This window comes from Vanessa tameamea, chromosome 29 (genome assembly GCF_037043105.1).
Source record: "Vanessa tameamea isolate UH-Manoa-2023 chromosome 29, ilVanTame1 primary haplotype, whole genome shotgun sequence".
Taxonomy (NCBI): domain Eukaryota; kingdom Metazoa; phylum Arthropoda; class Insecta; order Lepidoptera; family Nymphalidae; genus Vanessa; species Vanessa tameamea.
In genome coordinates, this window is record NC_087337.1 from 1,023,074 (window position 1) to 1,045,200 (window position 22,127).

The window sequence follows — 22,127 nt, forward strand, 5'->3', positions numbered from 1 at the left end:
CATATATATATGATTATTATGTTAACCTTTACGATCGTATATGTTATGTCTAGATAAATATGTGTAAGCAGATCGAGGCTCGCCAGTTAAGCGTCAGACGCCAGCTGAATCGCGTCTATCCGTAATAAAAAAATATAAAAAAGCGCTTAAGCGCTTCGAGCAATGTATTCGAGGTAGGCAAATATTATAGTGGATTTTACGTCACGTTTTTTTTATAACAGGAAAATATATTTAATATATACAATGTATACGTGTATCTTTGTAATATATAAAATATTCGAACTTTGTATATTTAATGTGATGTTTATTGATATTCTGTGGTACGTTTTGAAGGGTGAGTGAGGTGATGTTATTCAATAATCTACGGTAATTTTCGACTCTTGAATATCATAATAATACTGATGATGTGACGTCGTTAACGCCAAAAGTGTTATTTGATATATTTAATGAATCAAATAAAACTCTGCCGTTCGACTAATTGATATAATATTAAATATTATTAATTAATATACAATTACGTCAAGCGGGTAAGGGTAATGTTACATATTTATTTTCGCACTGGAGTCCCATACGAAAGTGAGGGAAGGATTTTTAAAATTTCGTCAAATCAAATCAAATCAAATCGAAATGTATTCTTTATTCAAGTAGACTTTAACGAGCACTTTTGAATCGTCATTTAACAAACTATATTAAGTGAATCTACCGGTTCGGAATGTTGATTCTAACGAGAAGAACCGGCAAGAGAATCAGTTGTTACTCTTTTCCAATATTTTAGTTAGATACAATCATATATAATATTATATTTCCTGTCTGAAAGTCAACAAGTATTAGCTCCACGACTTTATATCATTCATATAATCTTGTATTGAATAATACGCTTAATTTATTAAGATTCTTTTTTTAACAAATGATTTGAATTTTTAAATTTAATTTAAAAAAATACCAATAGGTTTCAGGGATAGGTTGACCAAACAAAAAACACGCAAAATTTGACCTAGATAAAAAGACTTTTTTATGGTATAATGGACCACCTGATGGTAAGTGGTCACCACCGCCCATAGATATTGGCGCTGTAAGAAATCTCGAATATTGGGTGGTACCTAACCAGACAGGCTTACACAAAGCCCTACCACCGAAAAATATTTTTATTTTTCATACAATCAAATTGTCAAATATTTTTATTTCTTTTTTGGGTCCTACGATTTCTGTGTAATATGTTTGTCTTGTACAATCAGTTATACTATTATTAAAGTAGAATATCCTCTTGAATTACTCTGTTTATCGATTGAAACCGCATTAAAACGCGTTGCGTAGTTTAAAAGATCTCAGCGCACAGACAGGAGGACCACTTACCATCGGGTAGCCTATTTGCTCGTCCTATATATTTCATAGAAAAACATATATAAACACCGGACGAACTTATGGCTAATCTGCCATCTCTAAAACGTACGAACGTAACCAGGGCCGGTCGTGCAACCGAAACACTATAGTAGCGGCACGCTATGATGGCCGTTTTGACGTTTGCCCGCTCATGAAGTTTCGTATTTAATAAATAATCACATCAAAGGAGCCAATTGTTGTTCTTTATTGTCAATGGTGACGTGCAGTTAGTCATAAAATTTATCGAATGTGATTTCTAAACTACAAATATTAGGGTACCGCGAAGATAACTTTTTTATTTATTTTTTCGCGTAAACGTGTACGTGCGTGTTGTGTGTGTGTTTTTGGTTTCTTTTTTTGTATCGATTTATTTCTTGTATGTAATGTGTTTATAAAGTTATTCATTCTAATTCAAATTTTTGATTTAAATTGATTTCGTTCGAATATATTACTTAAACTTATTTTATATTTTTTTTTATTAAACCTTTTTAATCAGATACTACTTGCAACAAAAACTTGAATTAAATTACTTGCAAAAAAACAAAGATTTGAATATATTATATCGATAAGAAATTTACATTTCACATCACTTTTTTAATGTGTCTAAACGGCCATCGTATCTTGCCGCTAGAATAATGTACGAATTAAACATATACGCTTTGTGTTTTTTTCTTGTTTTTTGATTTTTATGCCGTTTTAGTCGTTATTTAAATATATGCAGCTTTCGTTGTATGAACGTGACATAGTTAAATTTTAAAACTTTAAAATAATCATTGATGTTATCACAGAACTGTTTTTAGAGTACGTGCGTATTGAAAACACATAGCGACTTTTGTCAGGCGCAACGCCGATGTAAAATATAAATAAATAAGTATATCTTGGACAACATCATATACATCACTCTGATCCCAATGTGAGTAGCTAAAGCACTCGTGTCATGGAAAATCTGAAGTAACGACGGTACCACATACACCCAGGCCCAAGACAATATAGGAAACGAATGAACTTTTTCTACATCAACTCGGCCGGGAATCGAAACCGGGCCCTCAGAGCGTACCCATGAAAACCGGTGTACATACTACTCGACCACGGAGGTCGTCAAATATATAGCCTATTCCGATCGAAGTAGGCATAAATATAAACAAACCTTAGATTTACGTATTTCATGCGATTTGCTAAGACCTCGGCTATATTGTGCGCTGCTATGAGTTTATGATTAATATATCTTTATTTATAATACGACTCTTTTACACTTAACTACTTATTTTCACATAAATTTTACTCCGGATTTCGAAAATTCCGATAGCAGTTTCGACGACGTTCAAAACGCCATTTTTTCGCAAATCCATAGTGAATATCACAGAGTAATCAAGCTCTCGACCGACGATGTCGCGTTAATTTGCTGTCAAATGTTGTTTATTTGGCTTTTCTCCTTTTCTGTTGGAACGCTTCTGTCTTTTAAACGTCAAATAAACGATAGTCAAAGCATTTTCTGTCCTCTTCTAACACACATTACATCATATGCGTGTTCTCGCTCATACAAGATTACAGTGTAGTTGGTAACTAGAATCCACAGATAATTAAAATTAAAGTAAAATGCGTCCATTCTGTTTGTATTTTTAACAATCAGATAAGGTAACTCGCTGGTTAATTTGGTTAAAGGATGATTAAACAATCTTCCTTTATTTATCTCAATTATTATTTGGTTAATGATATTCAGCAGATTTTGAAGTGATAACTTCTTATCGGAGGGTACACCGCTTCGTTACGTAACGCGTTACGGCGCCAGTCTGCGGCCTCCTTTCTCTTAAGCATATTAACAATGTATATACACAAAATTCTAATGTACATAATCAAGAATTGTAACTGATTAAAAAAATATATTTTATAATCAATAAAATGTTATGTATAAGCATATGTAAAAGCCGAGATGGCCCAGTGGTTAGAACGCGTGCATCTTAACCAATGATTTCGGGTTCAAACCCAGGCAGGCACCGCTGAATTTACATGTGCTTAATTTGTTTATAATTCATCTCGTGCTCGGCGGTGAAGGAAAACATCGTGAGGAAACCTGCATGTGTCTAATTTCAACGAAATTCTGCCACATGTGTATTCCACCAACCCGCATTGGAGCAGCGTGGTGGAATATGCTCCATACCTTCTCCTCAAACGGGAGAGGAAGCCTTAGCCCAGCAGTGGGAAATTTACAGGCTGATTATGTTATGTAAAATGTTTTGTTAATAAATAACCTTCCGTTACATTGTAATATTAATATACATAAAATTCAATTGATAACCGAAGGTATTCTCGAGTTAAATTTCAATATTAAATAGTTCAATTTAGATTAGTTTAAGTTATCACTTCTGTCGGACAACCCGAGACGCAGAATTTGTTTTTTTTTTTAAACATAGAGCTTTATATGTATGTTATATTAGAGAAAATCCTGAAAAAGCAAGAATTTCTCTCTCTCTGTTTGTTGTCCGGGGCGATAAGTGCTATAATTAAATTTAATTTGCAGGCCCAGTTTGATTGCCGTCCTAATAATCTCATATATATCAACCAGCCTAGCAGCCAATGACGAAGATACGTCAAAATGGATTCAACAAACCTTTAACAAAACAAAGGGTAAGGTGTTCATGTGATTAAGTTAGGTCACGGACGAAACCAATCACTGAACGATAAAAAAGGGCAACGCGTTCTAAAGAAGTAAATTTCAGTTAAATTATAAAAAAACAGTTTTAATGTTAAATAAACGTTTACAATAATATTTCGACAGTTTACTGCGCGAGGTAGATTACAATCTAACGGTATTTGCTAGTGTTGCATATCTATAGTTAAGGTGTTAGAGATACTATCGATATTATCGATAGTATCGATAGTATTGCCGTAATCTATGATAGTACTATCGATATCCTGAATGGCTTTCGAGGTCAACTATTCTGCAACGCTGATTTAAAATTCTACGGTGACAGATACATGACTGCGCACTCGTGGCGCCATCTTTTGAATTACGTCGGAACTAGATTTGACAACTACTCGTAACTGTCAAAATCTAACGGAGCGTCGTGTGGATGGTTAGCGCGGCCATGTTGACGGCCAACTGACGAACACGACGAATCGCTTTTGTTCCGCGTAATCTACGATAGTTTTTGTTAATTTCGTTTGATTTGTGATATCAAAGTGTTTATTGAGACTATTAAATTGATCCTTGGAATAAACTTTGATTACAATTTTATTTGAAGAAGTAAAGTGATTATATAATCGATTTTGGAGTTTTATCTCGCTCTCCGATTGCCCACGTGTCATAAATCGTGGCTAATCCTGACAGAGGTCATCATTCCCCTCAAAATTAAAGCTAGAATGATCTTTGATTGCTACGCTATGCTACGCCAACGCTGTCAATTAAGGTAGCAGTATCATTCGCGCTAACTGCTCTCTAAGGCATCGAATCACTAAATGAGCCCTTTTCTCAATCTACCTTATTGATTATTCTAGCTTTATAAACGCGCGTAATAACCTGCTTCCTTTAGATTTTCGTGTTGCCATTCAGTGTGAAATTGGCAGGTATTACAAAAGATATCTTAGGATAAAACTCAGTGGTACTTAATCTTCGAGATAACTCATGATGATGTTTACAACTTCAAATTCGAAAATATGGTCAAGTATATATTACTGATATTATAAGTCCAAAAGAAACTCTGTCTGTTTTTCATAGCCAAACCACTGAATTTGGTGAAATTTGCTGCCTATTTCATACGTAACACCCATGACCGTGCAACATCCCCCCCTTTCGAAAGTATTTCTTCATAGGACTATGTAAACTTTCGGTGTAAAAAATTGTATTCTTTTGTTTGCAGAGGAAGAAGATGAAGTCCTTGACTTGTCACCAACGGGAGACAGTGAGTATAAATTTAATTGAATAATATAGGTTGTGAAGTTAGTTATCCAAAAGCGTGATGAAATATTAAAAAGAAAATGACTCAGGAACTGGACATTTTTAACGTCGGTAGGTGGACGTGATCATCTGATGGTCACAACCGCCTAAAGACGTTAGCGTCTGCGTTCGAAATCTTTAGTTCAACAATGCGCCACCTTGAGAACCTATTTTAAATCCTACTGAAAATTGCCTAGACCTAGGGTTTGAATCAAGACCTCTGATTCTACGGCTTTATTGACTAGCCAGTCACTAGGTCAAGTATGACCAACCAGTATTGAAAAAGAGTAACTACTGAGTTTCTTGCCGGTTCTTCTCGGTAGAATCTACATTCCGAACCGGTGGTAGCTTTACTTTAAATTGTTTGTTAAATGACGATTCAAAAGTGCTTGTAAAATCCTACTTGAATAAAGTATATTTTTATTTTGAGTAGCCAGCTAAGGCCGAGACTTAATTTCTTAATTTTTCTGCAGAGTTAAATGATCTAGACTGTTTGACGGACAGCGGTGACGTAGGTACCTGTGTGGTATATTATCTATGTGATCCGGACACCCACACGATCATCTCAGATGGGACAACGATCATTGATATGAGGTAAGTTTATCTGTTAAAATAGCCGTAAATACCCTAATTTTGGACATGACCTTCCTAACCTTTTTCTTGTATAAATAATAAGGCCCACCAGTTCTGGTAACTAACATGTTATGTCCCTTGTGCCTGTAGTTATCTAACTTATTCTTCAGACGGAAATACAATAATATATATATATAAAAGAGAAATACAACTCACCGATTAATCACGAAATTTCAGATATTGTAACACCTAGAAATTTGAAATTGGGAAATAGGTTCCTTATAGGCTGTTGACATCCGCTAGGATTCCGATACGGATTTTACGAAACTCCACCCCTTGGTAAATTTCCCACTGCTGGCCTAAGGCCTCCTCTCCCTTTGAGGAGAAGGTTTGGAGCATTCCACCACGCTGCTCCAATGCGGGTTGGTGGAATGCACATGTGGCAGAATTTCGTTGAAATTAGACACATGCAGGTTTCCTCACGATGTTTTCCTTCACCGCCGAGCACGAGATGAATTATAAACACAAATTAAGCACGTGAAAATTCAGTGGTGCCTGCCTGGGTTTGAGCCCGAAATCATCGGTTAGGATGCACGTGTTCTAACCACTGGGCCATCTCGGCTCTTTCCGTCTATAAGTGTATGTTTAATCTATCTTTTTGGTCTGCGATAAAGCATATTATTTTCGATTGGTTACACTTAATTTTCTGTTTCAGGCAGAGGCAATGCCTCTCATACCTGGACGTTTGTTGTGGACACAAGAGTGTTCTATCGGAAAACATGTTGGTTACAACACCAAATCAACCGACTCTGAACGCTCACGATATTATCAATTTTAAAGAAGAAATTAAAACAACAACAGCAGCTTCTATGGATAACAAAATGGAGGACACCTCACCTCTTAAAAGTACGTAAATAATTAGAGAAATGCTGACAGCGATGTCGTCCTGACCGATTTCAGTCACGGCGGCTAATCAGAAGACCAGTCAACTACGCACACGGACACTTTAATCCCTCGCTCTGATTTATTTTTATTTTTTAGATAGGTGGATTAGAGAATGGGTCACCTAATGGCAAGTGGTCACCACTGCCCATAGACAATACCACTGTAAGAAATAGTAACCATTCCTCGCATCGCCAATGTGCCACCAACTTTGGGAACGAATATATTTTGTTCCTTGTGCCTGTTGTTGTTGCCTGTCCGTTCATTTCAGCGAATGAACTCATTCCTTTCTTGTCGAATTTGGGTACTGACCCAGTGTTGTTGTTTTCCGCTTTGAATTGTGAGTGAGCCAGTGTAACTACAGGCACAAGGAACATAACGTCTTAGTTCCCGAGGTTTGTGGCGCATTGGCGATGTAAGGAATGGTTAATTTTTCTTATAGCGCCATTATTTGGGCGGTGGGGACAATTTACAATCAGGTGGCCCATTTGCTCGTCCGTCAAACTATACCATAAATAAAATTGTAAATCAAATTTTCCCTTTTCTCTTTCTCTGTTCCTCATATCTTCCTTCTCGCTCGTGTAATGAAGCGTGGCTAAGCGTGAGGCGTATTTAAAATTTTCCTCTCAATGCTCGTCCGCTTTGTCCGAAACTTCGTACAAATTTTAAGTAGGCACCTTTTCAAGAGATCGAAATCGATCAGACGAGCCGTTATGGTCTCGCTCGATTTAAACGTACACAGGATAAACTTTGCTATAAATTATGTCGCCGTATATTATACGCCTTATGTAAACACTAGCTGAACCTGCGGCGTTACACGCGCGAGAAATATAAAACTACATATATCACAAAAAGCGTTACGTCAATTTTATTCCACTCGAGGAACATATAAAAAAAAGTAGCCAAAGTCCTTTCATTTGTAACCAAATACCATAGACTTGCGCTAACGAACTAGGGAACTAAGATATTATTTCCCTTGTGCACGTAGTTCCACTAACTCAGCCCTCAAACCGGAAAACAACCGTACTAAGTGTTTCTGCTTGGCGGCAGAATATCTGATATCAGTGATGATGCACATGTAAGCAGGCATTATTACAATAAAAATATCTCAACTATCGAATGTTAACTTTATATAATACTAGACGAAAACCCGGCTTCGCTTGAGTGGAATAAATAAAATTAAATACGTTTTATCATTTACTTTTCGTATATATTATTTATAAACACTGACATTTCTTTTTTGGGTCTTTTATTTGTGCCAAAAAGGCACAGATTATTTCGGCAATGTCACGTGCGATGGAGAAGACACGACGGAGATTGATCGGTACGGTCGAGATTACAGGCTCGAATTAATTTTGAAGGCATAATAATAACAGTACTAGATTGGTAACCCATAACCTAAAACAACACAATACTAATAATTAGATAAAAAATTAATAAAACAAATAAAACTTCTATTAAAATACATAAGAACAATCACAAAACTATTTTACAGCTTAATCTTATTACGTTCAATATATTTACATAGAAATTTACAAAATGGACTAAACCCAAACATTAACAAACATTCAACATTAATTGGACGAGGGACTTTAGGAGGGAGAACGTTGTATATAGGATAGATGAGTTTGGGGCAGGAGAACAGTATATGGGATAAGGAACCTTCGTCTAGACCAAAACACTGTAATTATCAAACCTCTATATTTTGTATTTAGGTGATGAAAACTTATAATAATCACTCTTTACGCAGCTTTGTGAACGCACCCGTAAACGTCAAACATGGCCGCCCGTTGAACTGTCACGTCATTGAATTTCACGGATTTTATACCGAAATATCTCCATTATTTGAATTTTAATGATATATGTTGTTGACTTAAAATCAATATTTTTTAACGATATATACTTGTGATTAGGTTTCGGTCGAATCTATCGTAGACCTGCACGAAATTATTAATATAGAATTAAATACATACATTACATTACATTAGCAGCCTGTAAATTTCCCACTGCTGGCCTAAGGCCTCCTCTCCCTTTGAGGAGAAGGTTTGGAGCATATTTCACCACGGTGCTCCAATGCGGGTTGATGGAATACACATGTGACAGAATTTCGTTGAAATTAGACACATGCAGGTTTCCTCACGATGTTTTCCTTCACCGCCGAGCACGAGATGAATTATAAATACAAATTAAGCACATGAAAATTCAGTGGTGCTTGCATGGGTTTGAACCCGAAATCATCGGTTAAGATGCACGCGTTCTAACCACTGGGCCATCTCGGCTCATTAAATACATATCGTGTAATTATTATTTATTATTAAAGTATTATTTGTTTATTCGTAAAAATCTTACTCTTGTTGTATTGACGACTGACTTACAGTGATACGCCATTTTGATACGTTTATTTTGGTTATTATTATAGTCAGCATCTAGAAACGCGGTAGCGTGTCAGCCAAGTTCAAGTAACAGAACTGGCGAGCAGCACCGTGTGTAATATTACACGAACCATTTGGAGCCACTTTTGACCTCCTCATAACTCAAAAACTATTTGACATAAACGTGTCAAATATATTAAGACTCGCGAGATACATTTGTGTTCCAAATTTCAAAAACGCATCTCAAACGGTTATTTAGATATTAACGTCTAAAAATCGTCATTTTTATCACTGACTGACATATAGATCAAAACTATAACCTACTTCCAGGTGACCTAGAAAATTCAAATTTGGCATGCAGGTAGATAATTAGGCCAATACAAAGGAAAAAATCTGAAACTGGTAATTTTTTATCATTTTATTATAATTTTTCATTTTTTTGGGTATATTGGGAACACTTATATACTTAGTTCCTGTAATAACTGTAAAAAAAATATGTAAGAACCAGCAATCAAAACTTATGACAGTCGGTCTTAATGTGGATTTTAAGGTCTTCACATGAATATATAACGAGTTGAATACCACCCTTAATTTTTTTAAAGCCAAATATTTCTGTTTTAGTACTTATGACAATATTCGACTTTCGTATTAATTACGATATTAACTGACATTTGGCGCACATCAATGGTGCAAAATCATTATACTTTAAAAAATAATAATAATAGGCATTTCGGTACACGGCGTGCGACGCGACGCCGGAGCAGCGGGATAGGAGCATTGCGATAAAACCTTGACGCGGACGTGTCCGAGCGAGTGGCAACCGCACTCATACGAATTATTCCAATGCCTTCCGATGGAAGCTGTCTAGTCTATTCGATTGCATATGCTTTGTTTGAGTATACTAGTATACAACATAAAAATAGGTTTCGTGAGACTGTAGTGGGTATGTATATCGTAACTGGGATAATTTAAGTATGTACTCTAGCGCTACAAACGGGGATTCTTATTGTTTGGAAGAACAGTATCGAACAAGCATGCTGATAGATAGATAAGAACTAGCCAAGAGAGACCTTACGCTACAATATATTATCCTAAGTTATAAGAAGAAATGATATTTTATGTAGTTATAAATAAATTTCAGGAAGGACCATTGAACTTGGCACCCATTTAGATCTCACTTCTTTTGTCGTTGAAGTCAACAACCTAGGTATATATCATAATATTGGACTTGGCTCTCATTTTTACATTTATGTTTTTGATGGGATAGTATATCACATTCGAACGTTCCACGATCGTGTTCTGAAATGAGTTGCGAATAGGCTATTCGACAATGCGAAAAATAAAGTGTCAATTATTATAATCAGTATATATTATGAGTTTAAAAATGGAAAATAATAATTAATTTATTCAGAAATTCATTAATAAAAATGTTTCAATTTTTTTTAAACGTTTGTCCCGTGACACAAAACGCTCCTGATTGGTCGGGTTTATGATGACGTTACTTGCTTGTTAACCTCGTTTGCCTACTGTATGTGGATTATATGTGCCACAGATTACAATGCAGGCAAGTGACGTTACCGCATTGCAGCGCCATATTGTCAAAGTAGCGTTTTCGCGCCCTATTTAAATATGGAATTTTTAATTTGATATTTTTCAGCAAATATGTACTAGAATTAAAAATAAACAACTTTTACTGGGTTCCTTAACCTCTACTAAATAATATAAAATTGATTTTAAAAACCAGTCAAATAGTCTATTCTTTCGACTGAATTAATATTTGTTACGGACACTAGACATCACGTCTACGGACAGTTGTTTATGGACTATTATCAGCATAATTATATTAATCATGACAAAGTATAAAACAAATTCGCTTGCCGCTTACTAGCACAACGGATTTCGATGCGGTTTTTCTCAACAGATAGAGTGATTCAATAAGAAGGTTTATATGTTTAATACATGCACAATACAGTAGATAAACATAGATAATAAATTTAGAGTATTTTAATTATATATCGTAAGTAAACACATTTTTTTGCGCGTAAATTGCAAACGCTGGCTTAACCCTACGAGATATCTCAATATAATGTACTTCCTACAGTATTGTACACCTTAAAAATTACTTCTCAAAAGTCCACGATGGTGATATGTTATCCTTTACTTTTTATTAGTAGTAATGGCTTGTTTACGTAGCAATTATAAGCAATCCATCAATAATCCTTATCCAATTAAGTACCTTAAATATGACCCTTTACGGCATGTAATTTAAATGAATCGTTTCGAAGATATTAAAACGCAGGGACATAGCGGTTTATATTGTCTAATGACTGATAAAATGTGAACGCTATAAGACATTCTGTAGAATATTTAAAATAAAAACAATAAATGAACGATGTAAGAGACAGGTATACAGATAGAGAGAGAGAGAAAATGTCGAAGCTTAATATACGAATCGGTGATATCACAGACGTCAGTTAGTTTACAATTAGTACAGGAAAATGTTTCTAATATTAATAGCTTCGGCCTAATGAGATTAATAAGGTGGTGGAAACCCAGTACCTGTCACGTGTCCTCAAAGGTCATTGGCATCAGCGGAAGGTTATCGAAGCTGATTTTGTTTTAATAACTAACTGTTATTTGCGATAAAATATCAAGCAGAGGTCGCTTCTGATTCAAAACAATGAATATTTATATATTTTTTTTAAATATAGATAAGCAGACAGGCAAACAGGCCTTACGATAAGTGGTCACCATCGCCTGTAGGCATTGGTGACGTAGCTAATATTTATCGTACCTTAATGCACCACCAACCGAGATGGCCCAGTGGTTAGAACGCGTGCATCTTAACCGATGATTTCGGGTTCAAACCCAGGCAGGCTGGAAGGGCTCTGTGCAAGCCCGGCAGTAACCCTTCTATATTCTACCACAATACAGGCTCAGTATTGGTGTGTTCCAGTTTGAAGGGTGAGTGAGCCAGTGTTACAGGCATGAGGTTAACATCTCCGTTGTCAAGGTTGGTGGTGCATTTACCTGTAAATTTCCCACTGCTGGGCTAAGCCCTCCTCTCCTTTTGAGGAGAAGGTTTGGAGTGGAATACACATGCGGCAGAATTTCGTTGAAATTAGACACATGCAGGTTTCCTCACGATGTTTTCCTTCACCGCCGAGCACGAGTTGAATTATAAACACAAATTAAGCACGTGAAAATTCAGTGGTGCCTGCCTGGATTTGAACCCCATATCATCAGTTTATATATCATACGGCTCCAATGTCCATATTTGAAAGGTCAAGAAAAATCGTTGTCACAGTGGCACACTTTTTTTTTAAACCTGCTTGTGTCGTGATTGTGACGTAAAGGATCGAAACTATCTCCTTAACTGGAGATCTTAGCCCAGTATTGCCAGCCTAGATTCTAAATTATGATATTAATAAAACACTCTAATTACAGAGGATTTGTCCATTCAGTGTGGCTGGGACGAGCCGAGTCTGTTCGTATTTCCGAAGAATGATGCAGCAATTTATGCGAACTATGGCGAATTTCCGTGGGCTGTCGCTCTTATAAAGTAAGTTGTATTCATAATTATTCTACTTGGTGGCAAGAAATCTTGCAAGTCTGTACAAATTTAAGCATACACATATCAAAAACAAAATATTCTCTATTCAAGTACGCTCGTAAAAGTCGGGACATACGTGTCATTAAACTAACAACCGTTCATCCTCGTGTCAAAGCAATGGTGGTCACCGTTTCTCTCGAAAACATCTATATTGTGAATATACGTGTATACAATAAATTGTCTTAATATTAAAATACATTGTCAGGAAAAGGCACACCACAGCATGGTCACCGAACGACTACCTCGGTGGCGGCACCATGATACATCCGTCGGTGGTGCTGACAGTAGCACACAAGGTCGATAAAATGACTGCTAATAAGGTATGTATCTGACACACACAACACACAGTAAGATTTAACACAGTCAAGATGAAATCGACAGCGCAACGCCGCATCCCTTGTCCCAACGTAGTCGTATACATATAAACATAATCAGCCTGTAAATTTCCCACTGCTGGCCTAAGGCCTTCTCTCCCGTTGAGGAGAAGGTATGGAGCATATTCCACCACGCTGCTCCAATGCGGGTTGGTGGAATACACATGTGGCAGAATTTCGTTGAAATTACACACATGCAGGTTTCCTCACGATGTTTTCCTTCACCGCCGAGCACGAGATGAATTATAAACACAAATTAAGCACATGAAAATTCAGTGGTGCCTGCCTGGGTTTGAACCCGAAATCATCGGTTAAGATGCACGCGTTCTAACCACTGGGCCATCTCGGCTCTACAACGTAGTCGTAGTCCCAAATTTTAGCGCGTAGGCTATCTTGAGATACTGAGGCGTATATTATTCAGAAACGTCGTTCTGAGATGCCGAATGAGTTGAACATCCGCTCTGCTGCGCGGCGAGGATACCCATTGTTGTTTTCTTACGATTCAGTACTTAGAATCAGCCGGAATCTTTAAAAAATCACGTCAGCGTCGCCACTTTAGTGCGTAGGCTATCTTGAGATACTGAGGCGTTAATTATCCAGTGACGGATCCATGTAGAAATAATATAATTTATCTAAGACACGTCACAACTATTCGAGTACCCCGTACTAGGAATGTGTCCGATCGAAACTAATTTAAAATCGGTTGTCGTTGGAATATCAGATGTCATTGTGACCGGCAACGGGTTTCACCACAACTAGAATGTAAATGAACGATATATATCTTTCTGGTACGTCAATGCGTTCAAAGTACGATAAAATTAAACGCATGAAACGTTCGTCCTGTCTCTCTTTAACTTTACGGCGACCCGTCTGTGGGAAAGAGACGAAGCGAATCTGAAACCGATTTCGTTATCACATCCGTGTCATCTCTTTCTCACAAACCGTACAATCTAAAGTTAAACAAAGACAGCACGATATCTGCAATCGGATGTCATGGATATTTAATCGATATATCCGTTTTACAAGCTATGTCACAAAATTCGAATATCGCCTATGCCTGTTCTGACTGACAATATTAAAATAATGCAATGAGAAATAATGATTTCGACATTATGCCGAATATGAAGTACAATAAAAATGGCGGGGACTGACGGCGCAGTCATTGACCTTAGAAAAATGTACTTATACTATAAATTACAAATATTTCAATGTAAACAGTTAATACGTAATTAATTTCTTATCTCCTATGTTATATAATTATAAAAAAAAAAATATTTTGTACTATATGTTAAATTTTTTGTAATTATTCATACATTTATAAGGTATGCTACGAAGCCTATATTTTAAAATAAATTAATTTATTATAAAAAAAAGGAAATTAACAACCTTTAAACGACCCACTGCTGGGCTAAGGGCTCCTCTAACTTTAGGGTTAGCTTGGAGCTTACTACGCTTTTCCAATTTTTTTACTTATTAGTTACAGGCAGGTTTTCTCACGTCGTTTTCCATCACCGACCCCGAGACGAATAATAAACACAAATTAGGCAATTAGGTTTGAACCTATAATCATCGGTTAAGACGCACGTCCTAACCACTGGGTCATTACGGCATTCATGCTCAAAATTGTAGTAACAATAGTTTTAATTGTGTTTCTTTAAAAAAAAAAAAGATGTGTAATTCACACGGAAAACTAAATAATTGTAATCTTTTTAGATTTTCTCTGTGTCGTGCAGTTTCATATTATTGACTTTAAAACATACAAACATACATTCTAGATAAGATTAACTTCAAAACATAATGGCACGGATAAACCACCATGGTATTTAATCAATACCACCAAATGAACATAACTTAACAAATTTTAGGTATTCTACTTTGTTTGAAAAAGAACTTTCCTAATAACGAAAAATATATACTTCGGCAAAAAAAACGCGCCGTAAAATTAAATTAAATTTTAAACATTTCCTTTATCCCGCAAAAACGCTGTCAGACATATTGGTGACGTCACATTGGTAAAAACAACAATCGTGTAATTTTGAATTATATGTATTTTTTTTAATTATTTTAAAATTTTTGAAATCATTAAATTAAGATGATATGTTCGTCGTTGCAAGGTTATGTCGATCAGAAAAATTTACATCTGTCAAAAAGATCAAGCCATCTTGTGCAGGGTATAGGATCTTGATGTAAAATGTTTAAACTATGTTTTATGTTCATTGAAACTCCAGAAAAGTTGTTTATCAAAGTGGCAGGTGATATTGAATTGAGGAATGTTCGGTTGGAACTCGCAAAACGAGAATATAGAATATTATATGTCGCAGTAATAAAATTCCGCAGACATTTTTAACTTTGCCGTTTCATAGATTCAAGTCCATTGTAAAAAATACATTGGTAAAGAAGGCATATTATTCGATACAAGATTATATTGATGATAAAAAAGCGTGGAGTTAATGCTCGTTGACTTCCAGGCGGGAGACATGACATACATATATAATTGTATTTAACTAACATGACTGTATTTTTAGATGTTGAAAAAGAGTGACTGCCGAGTTTCTTGCCGGTTCTTCTCGGTAGAATCTACATTCCGAACCGGTGGTAGCTTTACTTTAAATAGTTTGTTAAATAACGATTCAAAAGTGCTTGGAAAAGTCTACTTGATTAAAGTATATTTTGATTTTGATCTTTGTCAGTCATCTGGTTGAATCTGCTATTTGATTGTATGATTAGCGCGTTCATTGATTGACGACATTTAGTTGCATGACTAGGGCAGAACGTTGATTGAACGAGCGTCACTCAACGTCCAACTAGTTAGCGGATTGTAACATATCCCCTTGAACAGAGCGGACGTAAAACAGTCAGGTGATTGTAATTTTTCATTCATAATTTTTTTCCTATTGTTCATGTTCATTTTTTAACATAACCTTACCTAACCAAACATCACAAAGTCAACTATATCCCATTCAACGACTATGCTAAGTCACGTTCAGTCAAGACGTTGAACGTTACATGAAACAACTTGACGGGTTGTCCTTTAGTCATACAATTAAATGAACGCGCTAGTCATACAATCAAATAGCAGGTTCAACCATATGACTGCGTTATGTATATGAGGATAATAACGCTCTACCCTTTCTGCTGTGTACGTATAAACAAAGTTGAAGGTAACATAACATTTCAATTACTGTGAAAGTTGGTAAATAAGTACCGAGTTCTTTACACTGAACTGACAGTTTTTGCCTTTATGACGTCATACCGACCCGGCTCGTGTCATAGGTCACGTGCTGTATAGACTAAACATGACGACTTTTTATTTTAATCAAAATCAGAATGTTTAAGTATATTTCGACGTAAACTTTAATAATTATCAAATCTAATAATTTATTTTTCACTGCCGAAAGTACATTATTGTTAGTTTTTTTTTATTAGTTCAATGCCTCACTACAAGGTACTATATATAAATATATTTACCCCTACATTTAAGTTTAGAGTTTGTGTTGGGAGCGAATACGACAATATCCTAGCCTGTAAATTTCCCACTGCTGGACTAAGGCCTCCTCTCCCTTCGAGGAAAAGGTTTGGGACATATTCCACCACGCTGCTCCAATGCGGGTGATACACATGTGGCAGAAATTCGTTGAAATTAGACACATGCAGGTTTCCTCAAAATGTTTTCCGTCACCACCGGCCACGAGATGAATTATAAACGCAAATAAGGGACATGAACATTCAGTTGTGCTAGCCTGATTTTGAAGCCGCAGTCATCGGTTGAGGTGCACGCGTTCTAGCCACTGGGCCATCTCGGCCCTTGAACCTTGAACCATTGCACTGTTGCCTTAAGTGCACCGCATAATTACCATTCTAGAGGCTGACCAAGTTCATACTTGTACATTCAATCTCTTTTATTTAGATAAAAATCCGCGCTGGAGAATGGGACACACAGATAGTCTTAGAGAAATATCAATATCAAGAACGAAATGTCAAGAAGATCTTAATACATCCCCACTTTTTTAAAAGTAAGTCGATCCCCTCCGTATTCTTAAAATCGAAGTTCATTAAAGCACTTTTAGATCCTCATGTGGCAGTGTTGAATTAAAATGTAAAGATACCACCGATTCGGAAACTAGACTGTACCGAGAAGAACCGGCGAGAGACTCAGTGGTTGTCCTTTCCACCATTTCAACTACAGAGTATTTAAATATATCCTGCCTGGTAATACTACAAATACTAAGACCACGTTTTTATCATTTATATAATCTTGTATTGAGTAATATGACGAGGACTTATTCTACCGCCAAACAGCAGTACCCAGTATTGTTGTGTTCCGGTTAGAAGGTTGATTGAGCCAGTGTAACTACAGGCACAAGGGACGTAACATCTTAGTTCCCAAGGTTGGTGGCGCATTGGTGATGTAAGGAATGGTTAATATTTCTTACAGCGCCATTGTCTATGGGCAGTAGTGACCACTTACCATCAGGTGACCTACTCGCTCGTCCGCCTACCAAAAACATAAAAAGAAATACATCAAAATCATCAAATCCATCATTGGTAAAGAAGGCATATTATTCGATACAAGATTATATAGATGATAAAAAAGCGTGGAGTTAATGCTCGTCGATTTCCAGGCAGGAGACTTAACATACATACATATATAACTGTATTTAACTAACATGACTGTATTTTTCTTGCCGGTTCTTCGGTAGAATCTACATTCCGAATCGGTGGTAGCTTTACTTTAAATAGTTTGTTAAATGTCGATTTAAAAGTGCTTGTAAAAGCCTACTTGAATAAAGTTTATTTTGATTTGATTTGATTTGAGCAATCCAGGAAAAGAGGGATTCATGAGATCAACCAAGAACATACAATAAACCTAATTTATTCAGTATACTGCATATAAAACTAGATTTTTCTAGATCTCTAATTGCTAGTCACGTTCAGGAATCGCATCTGTGCTTATTATTATAAGTACAAAGAAATATTTTTTCCAAATTGATTATTCAATCAAAAAGTTCTGAACAAAAAAATCAACCACCATTTTTGAAGTCACTAAATTTTTATTTATTCTTTCTCTTCGGCAGCCTCATTGTACTTCGATGTCGCAATGCTCACCATGGAGAGTCCATTTGACCTTGCGGCTGCACCTCACATAAAACCAGTTTGCCTCGGAACGAGTCTCCCATCCCCTGGGACGGATTGTTTCAGTATGGGCTGGGGTCCGGATTTCAACAAAGAGGACAAATATGCGACCATCTTGAAGAAGGTGAATATGTTAAATTTTTGCTGTCGCATACCACATAGGCCCACACACAATAACGGATAAAATATTTTCGAGTAGACACACAACACAAAGGCAGGCTTGTATGACCAGGAAATGTTACGTTAAAAGTGAAAACAGTTTAAGCAAACAATATACAGTGTGAACGGGATTTCTAAGGTTTTTAAACTTCGCGGAGTAATGTCTTGGTGGTACCACCCACTCGTTAGATATTCTACCGCCAAACAGCAGTACTCAGTATGTTGTGTTCCGGTTTGAAGGGTGAGTGAGCCAGTGTAACTACAGGCACAAGGGATATAACTTAGTTCTCAAGATTGGTGGCGCATTGGTGATGTAAGGAATGGTTAATGTTTCTTGCAGTGCCATTGTCTATGGGCGGTGGTGATCACGTACCATCAGGTGGCCCATTATGCTCGTCCGCCTACCGATACCATTAAAAAAAATATTTCTTATACATACATATTTTGTATGGATAGTTACATGAATAGAAGTTTAATTTAATAAATTATCTCGTCCATTTGTTAAAAAAAATAACAAATAACACGTTGTTTTAACAAATTTTTATCATCGTTGACTTAGATAAACATCACCGGGTTCGGACGAGTCCGACTTGAAGTGTCTGAGCCGGTTTTACAATTTTATGCAATAAAAAAATATTATGAAAATGGCAGAATGATTGTATCATGACTATTGGTTAAATGAAACTCTTAGTCAGATATATATCTGAATGAGAATTACACAGTACAGTGTCTACCGGTAAAAAGTCGCTACCGCAATCACCATAGCCACTGTAAGAAATATTACCTGATAGCTATATTTACAATACCCGATTACCACCTTGGGCAGGGTAGCTTGGTAGGGCTTTGTGCAAGCCCGTCTGGGTACTCTGCCATTTTGATTACCTCCAGTCGTGACCAGAGAAGCATAGTTTTCATCAAATTTCCAAAGTTTAAACGCGTGCAAGCACTGAATTTTCATGTGCTCAATTCTTATTTATAATTGTGCTGCGATGAGCACTGTGGTAAAATCACAGATTCTAACCTATTGCTGGGTCAAGGACTCCTCTTCCATTGAGAGGATTTGGAGCTTATAACACCACGCTGCCCCAATGCCGTTTGGTGGATACACATGTGCCAGAATTTCGTCGAAATTAAACACATGCAGGTTTCCTCGCGATGTTTTCCTTCACCGAGCACGAGATGAATTATAAACACAAATTAAGGACATGATAATTCAGTAGTATTTTCCTGGGTTTGAACCCGATCATCGGTTAAGATGCATGCGTTCTAGCCACTGGCCCGTTAGGTTCAACATCCCATAAATATTCTAGACATACGTTTATGGTATTCCTTTTATAGATTCAAGTACCACTGGTCGGTTCAGAAGATTGCACGGAGAAACTCCAGCAGGCTAGGCTTGGGATGCATTTTAGAATCCACTCGTCCCTAACTTGTGCTGGGGGTGTTAAAGGTATCGATACTTGTCAAGGCGACGGCGGCTCCGCACTAGTTTGCCCCATCGAAGTGAGTATATTATGTTTAATATTATGGAAAAACGAATTACTTAATGGTATTTTAATATATTGAAAAATAACTATTGAGCTTCTTGCCGGTTTCGGTAGAATCTACACAACGAACCGGCGGTAGCTTCAGTTAATATAGTCGTGTTGAATAAGAATCTACATAAAACATATATATCTTTGTCTTGTTGGTCTAGTGGCTTGATATAAGCCTCAGATCTCGAGGTTCTGGATTCAAACCCCAAGTCTCGGTGCGCACGTGAAGCCTTTAATCGTACGCTTGAACTGTTTACGGTCGTGTTGAATTTGCCTGATTTTTCTTGGTGGTCCTCATCAGATATTCTATCCAAACAAAAGTACTCAGTATTGTTGTGTTTCAGTTTGAAGGCTGAGTCAGTGTACGGGCACAAGGGACATAACATCTTAGTTCCCGAGGTTGGTGGCGCTTTGGTGCTGTAAAGAATGATTATTATATCTGATAAAGTTTATGGGCGGTGACTACTTACCATTTAAGTGGCCCATGTACCTTTTACATAAAAATATATATATATATATGTATGTATGTTGACCGAGTCTTAACTTCATGTATCAGTTTTAATTCTGAAATCACTTCAGGCCGAATAATCTATCAATTGTAAGGAAAGATTTTTTTTTCATTCCAAAAAATGGAATTAATCCATTCCGATTCCAGAAGAAAGGTAATACTACTACACGGTATGCTGCATACGGCTTGGTGGCGTATGGAATTGACTGTGGTGTTGCTGACCGTCCAGGTGTCTACGCGAACATTCCAGCAGCACTCGACTGGATAAACCAAGAAATGACGAAACTTGATTTTACTACTGCAACATACACCGCTTGAACAGTGTACATATTTTGTAACGTAGACTAAATAAATGTCTTTAATTTTTTTCATGATTTTTAATTATACTAATAATTTTACATAACATAAACATAAACAGCCTGTAAATTTCTCACTGCTGGGCTAAGGCCTCCTCTCCCTTTGAGGAGAAGGTATGGAGCATATTCCACCACGCTGCACCAATGCGGGTTGGTGGAATACACATGTGGCAGAATTTCGTTGAAATTAGACACATGCAGGTTTCCTCACGATGTTTTCCTTCACCGCCGAGCACGAGATGAATTATAAACACAAATTAAGCACATGAAAATTCAGTGGTGCCTGCCCGGGTTTGAACCCGAAATCATCGGTTAAGATGCACGCGTTCTAACCACTGGGCCATCTCGGCTCATAACTAATAATTTTAGTATGGTATATTTCTATTATGTATTCTGGTGCAATTTTTTACATTAATATACAACGGCTTCGCACGTGTGCAATACTGATATTAAATATACTACAGAATGTCATTATTTACAATATTCATTGGACAATACAAACCGCTACGTCCCTGCGTTTTAAATCTGTTATATCTTTGAAAATATTCATTTAAATGACATGCTGTAAAGGGCCATGTCGATCTATATCAAATACATAATGTATTTGAAGTACTTTATTGGATAAAGACTAATGCTGGACTGCTTAAAATCGCTTCGAAAATAAGCCATTATTTCTCGTAAAAAAAGTAAAGGATAAAAATGGTTATTACGGGTTTTCTCTACGAGATAGACATATCACCATTACGAACTTTTTTGAAGACATTTTAAAGGTGTACAATACTGTAGTACATTATTTTGATCTATCTCGTAGAGTTCAGCCAGCGTTTGCAATGTAAGCTCAATATAATGTGTTTATTTACGACATCTAGATCTAGACCTAGAAGAATTAGAAACTCCGGACATAAACAAAAACCGTTTTTTTTTTTTCAATTTAAAAACATTTACAAATGTTATTGTTTTTTAACATTATTAATCTCGATCAAACAATCACGATCGAAGGTCAAAGGTCAAATATGTTTACTAATCTTCTCTTCTCGTACTCACAAATACATCGATTCTGCATCGACTCACTGACAATGTTTTTAATAATACTTCGGTAATAAAATACCGGTTTGTTCAAGGGCGAGGAATTTTTAATTTATTAATTTAATCAAATAAACGTCTTCCCATACAGTAATCACGTTGAACTTACTATGATTATAAACCAATATACAATACAAGGTTTACGTCCTGACTTCGTACGCGTAG

The 22,127-nt window shown here is 36.5% G+C and overlaps 1 protein-coding gene across 3 annotated transcripts; it reads left to right on the forward strand.

The window, feature by feature from the left end:
• Positions 1-84: 84 nt before the first annotated feature.
• On the forward strand, positions 85-20,890 carry LOC113399277 (phenoloxidase-activating factor 2-like). Of its 3 annotated transcripts, none has more exons than XM_064219849.1 (11): positions 85-173; positions 3,899-4,005; positions 5,238-5,279; positions 5,788-5,908; positions 6,603-6,793; positions 12,649-12,763; positions 13,020-13,134; positions 17,096-17,201; positions 18,264-18,445; positions 19,819-19,987; positions 20,678-20,890. In XM_064219849.1, the coding sequence occupies exons 1-11, from the start codon at positions 163-165 to the stop codon at positions 20,839-20,841; spliced, it is 1,323 nt and encodes a 440-aa protein (XP_064075919.1). In that variant the 5' UTR covers positions 85-162; the 3' UTR covers positions 20,842-20,890. The 3 variants fall into 3 exon arrangements, with proteins under 3 accessions (XP_064075919.1, XP_026494155.2, XP_064075918.1); XM_026638370.2 differs by having other exon boundaries at positions 19,819-19,983; positions 20,671-20,890; XM_064219848.1 differs by having other exon boundaries at positions 19,819-19,983; positions 20,674-20,890.
• Positions 20,891-22,127: the final 1,237 nt, after the last annotated feature.

Coding starts and splice junctions, on each gene's coding strand:
- LOC113399277 (XM_026638370.2), top strand. Junction 13,135..17,095: donor ATAAAATGACTGCTAATAAG/GTATGTATCTGA, acceptor TCTTTTATTTAG/ATAAAAATCCGCGCTGGAGA. Junction 18,446..19,818: donor ATGCGACCATCTTGAAGAAG/GTGAATATGTTA, acceptor TTCCTTTTATAG/ATTCAAGTACCACTGGTCGG.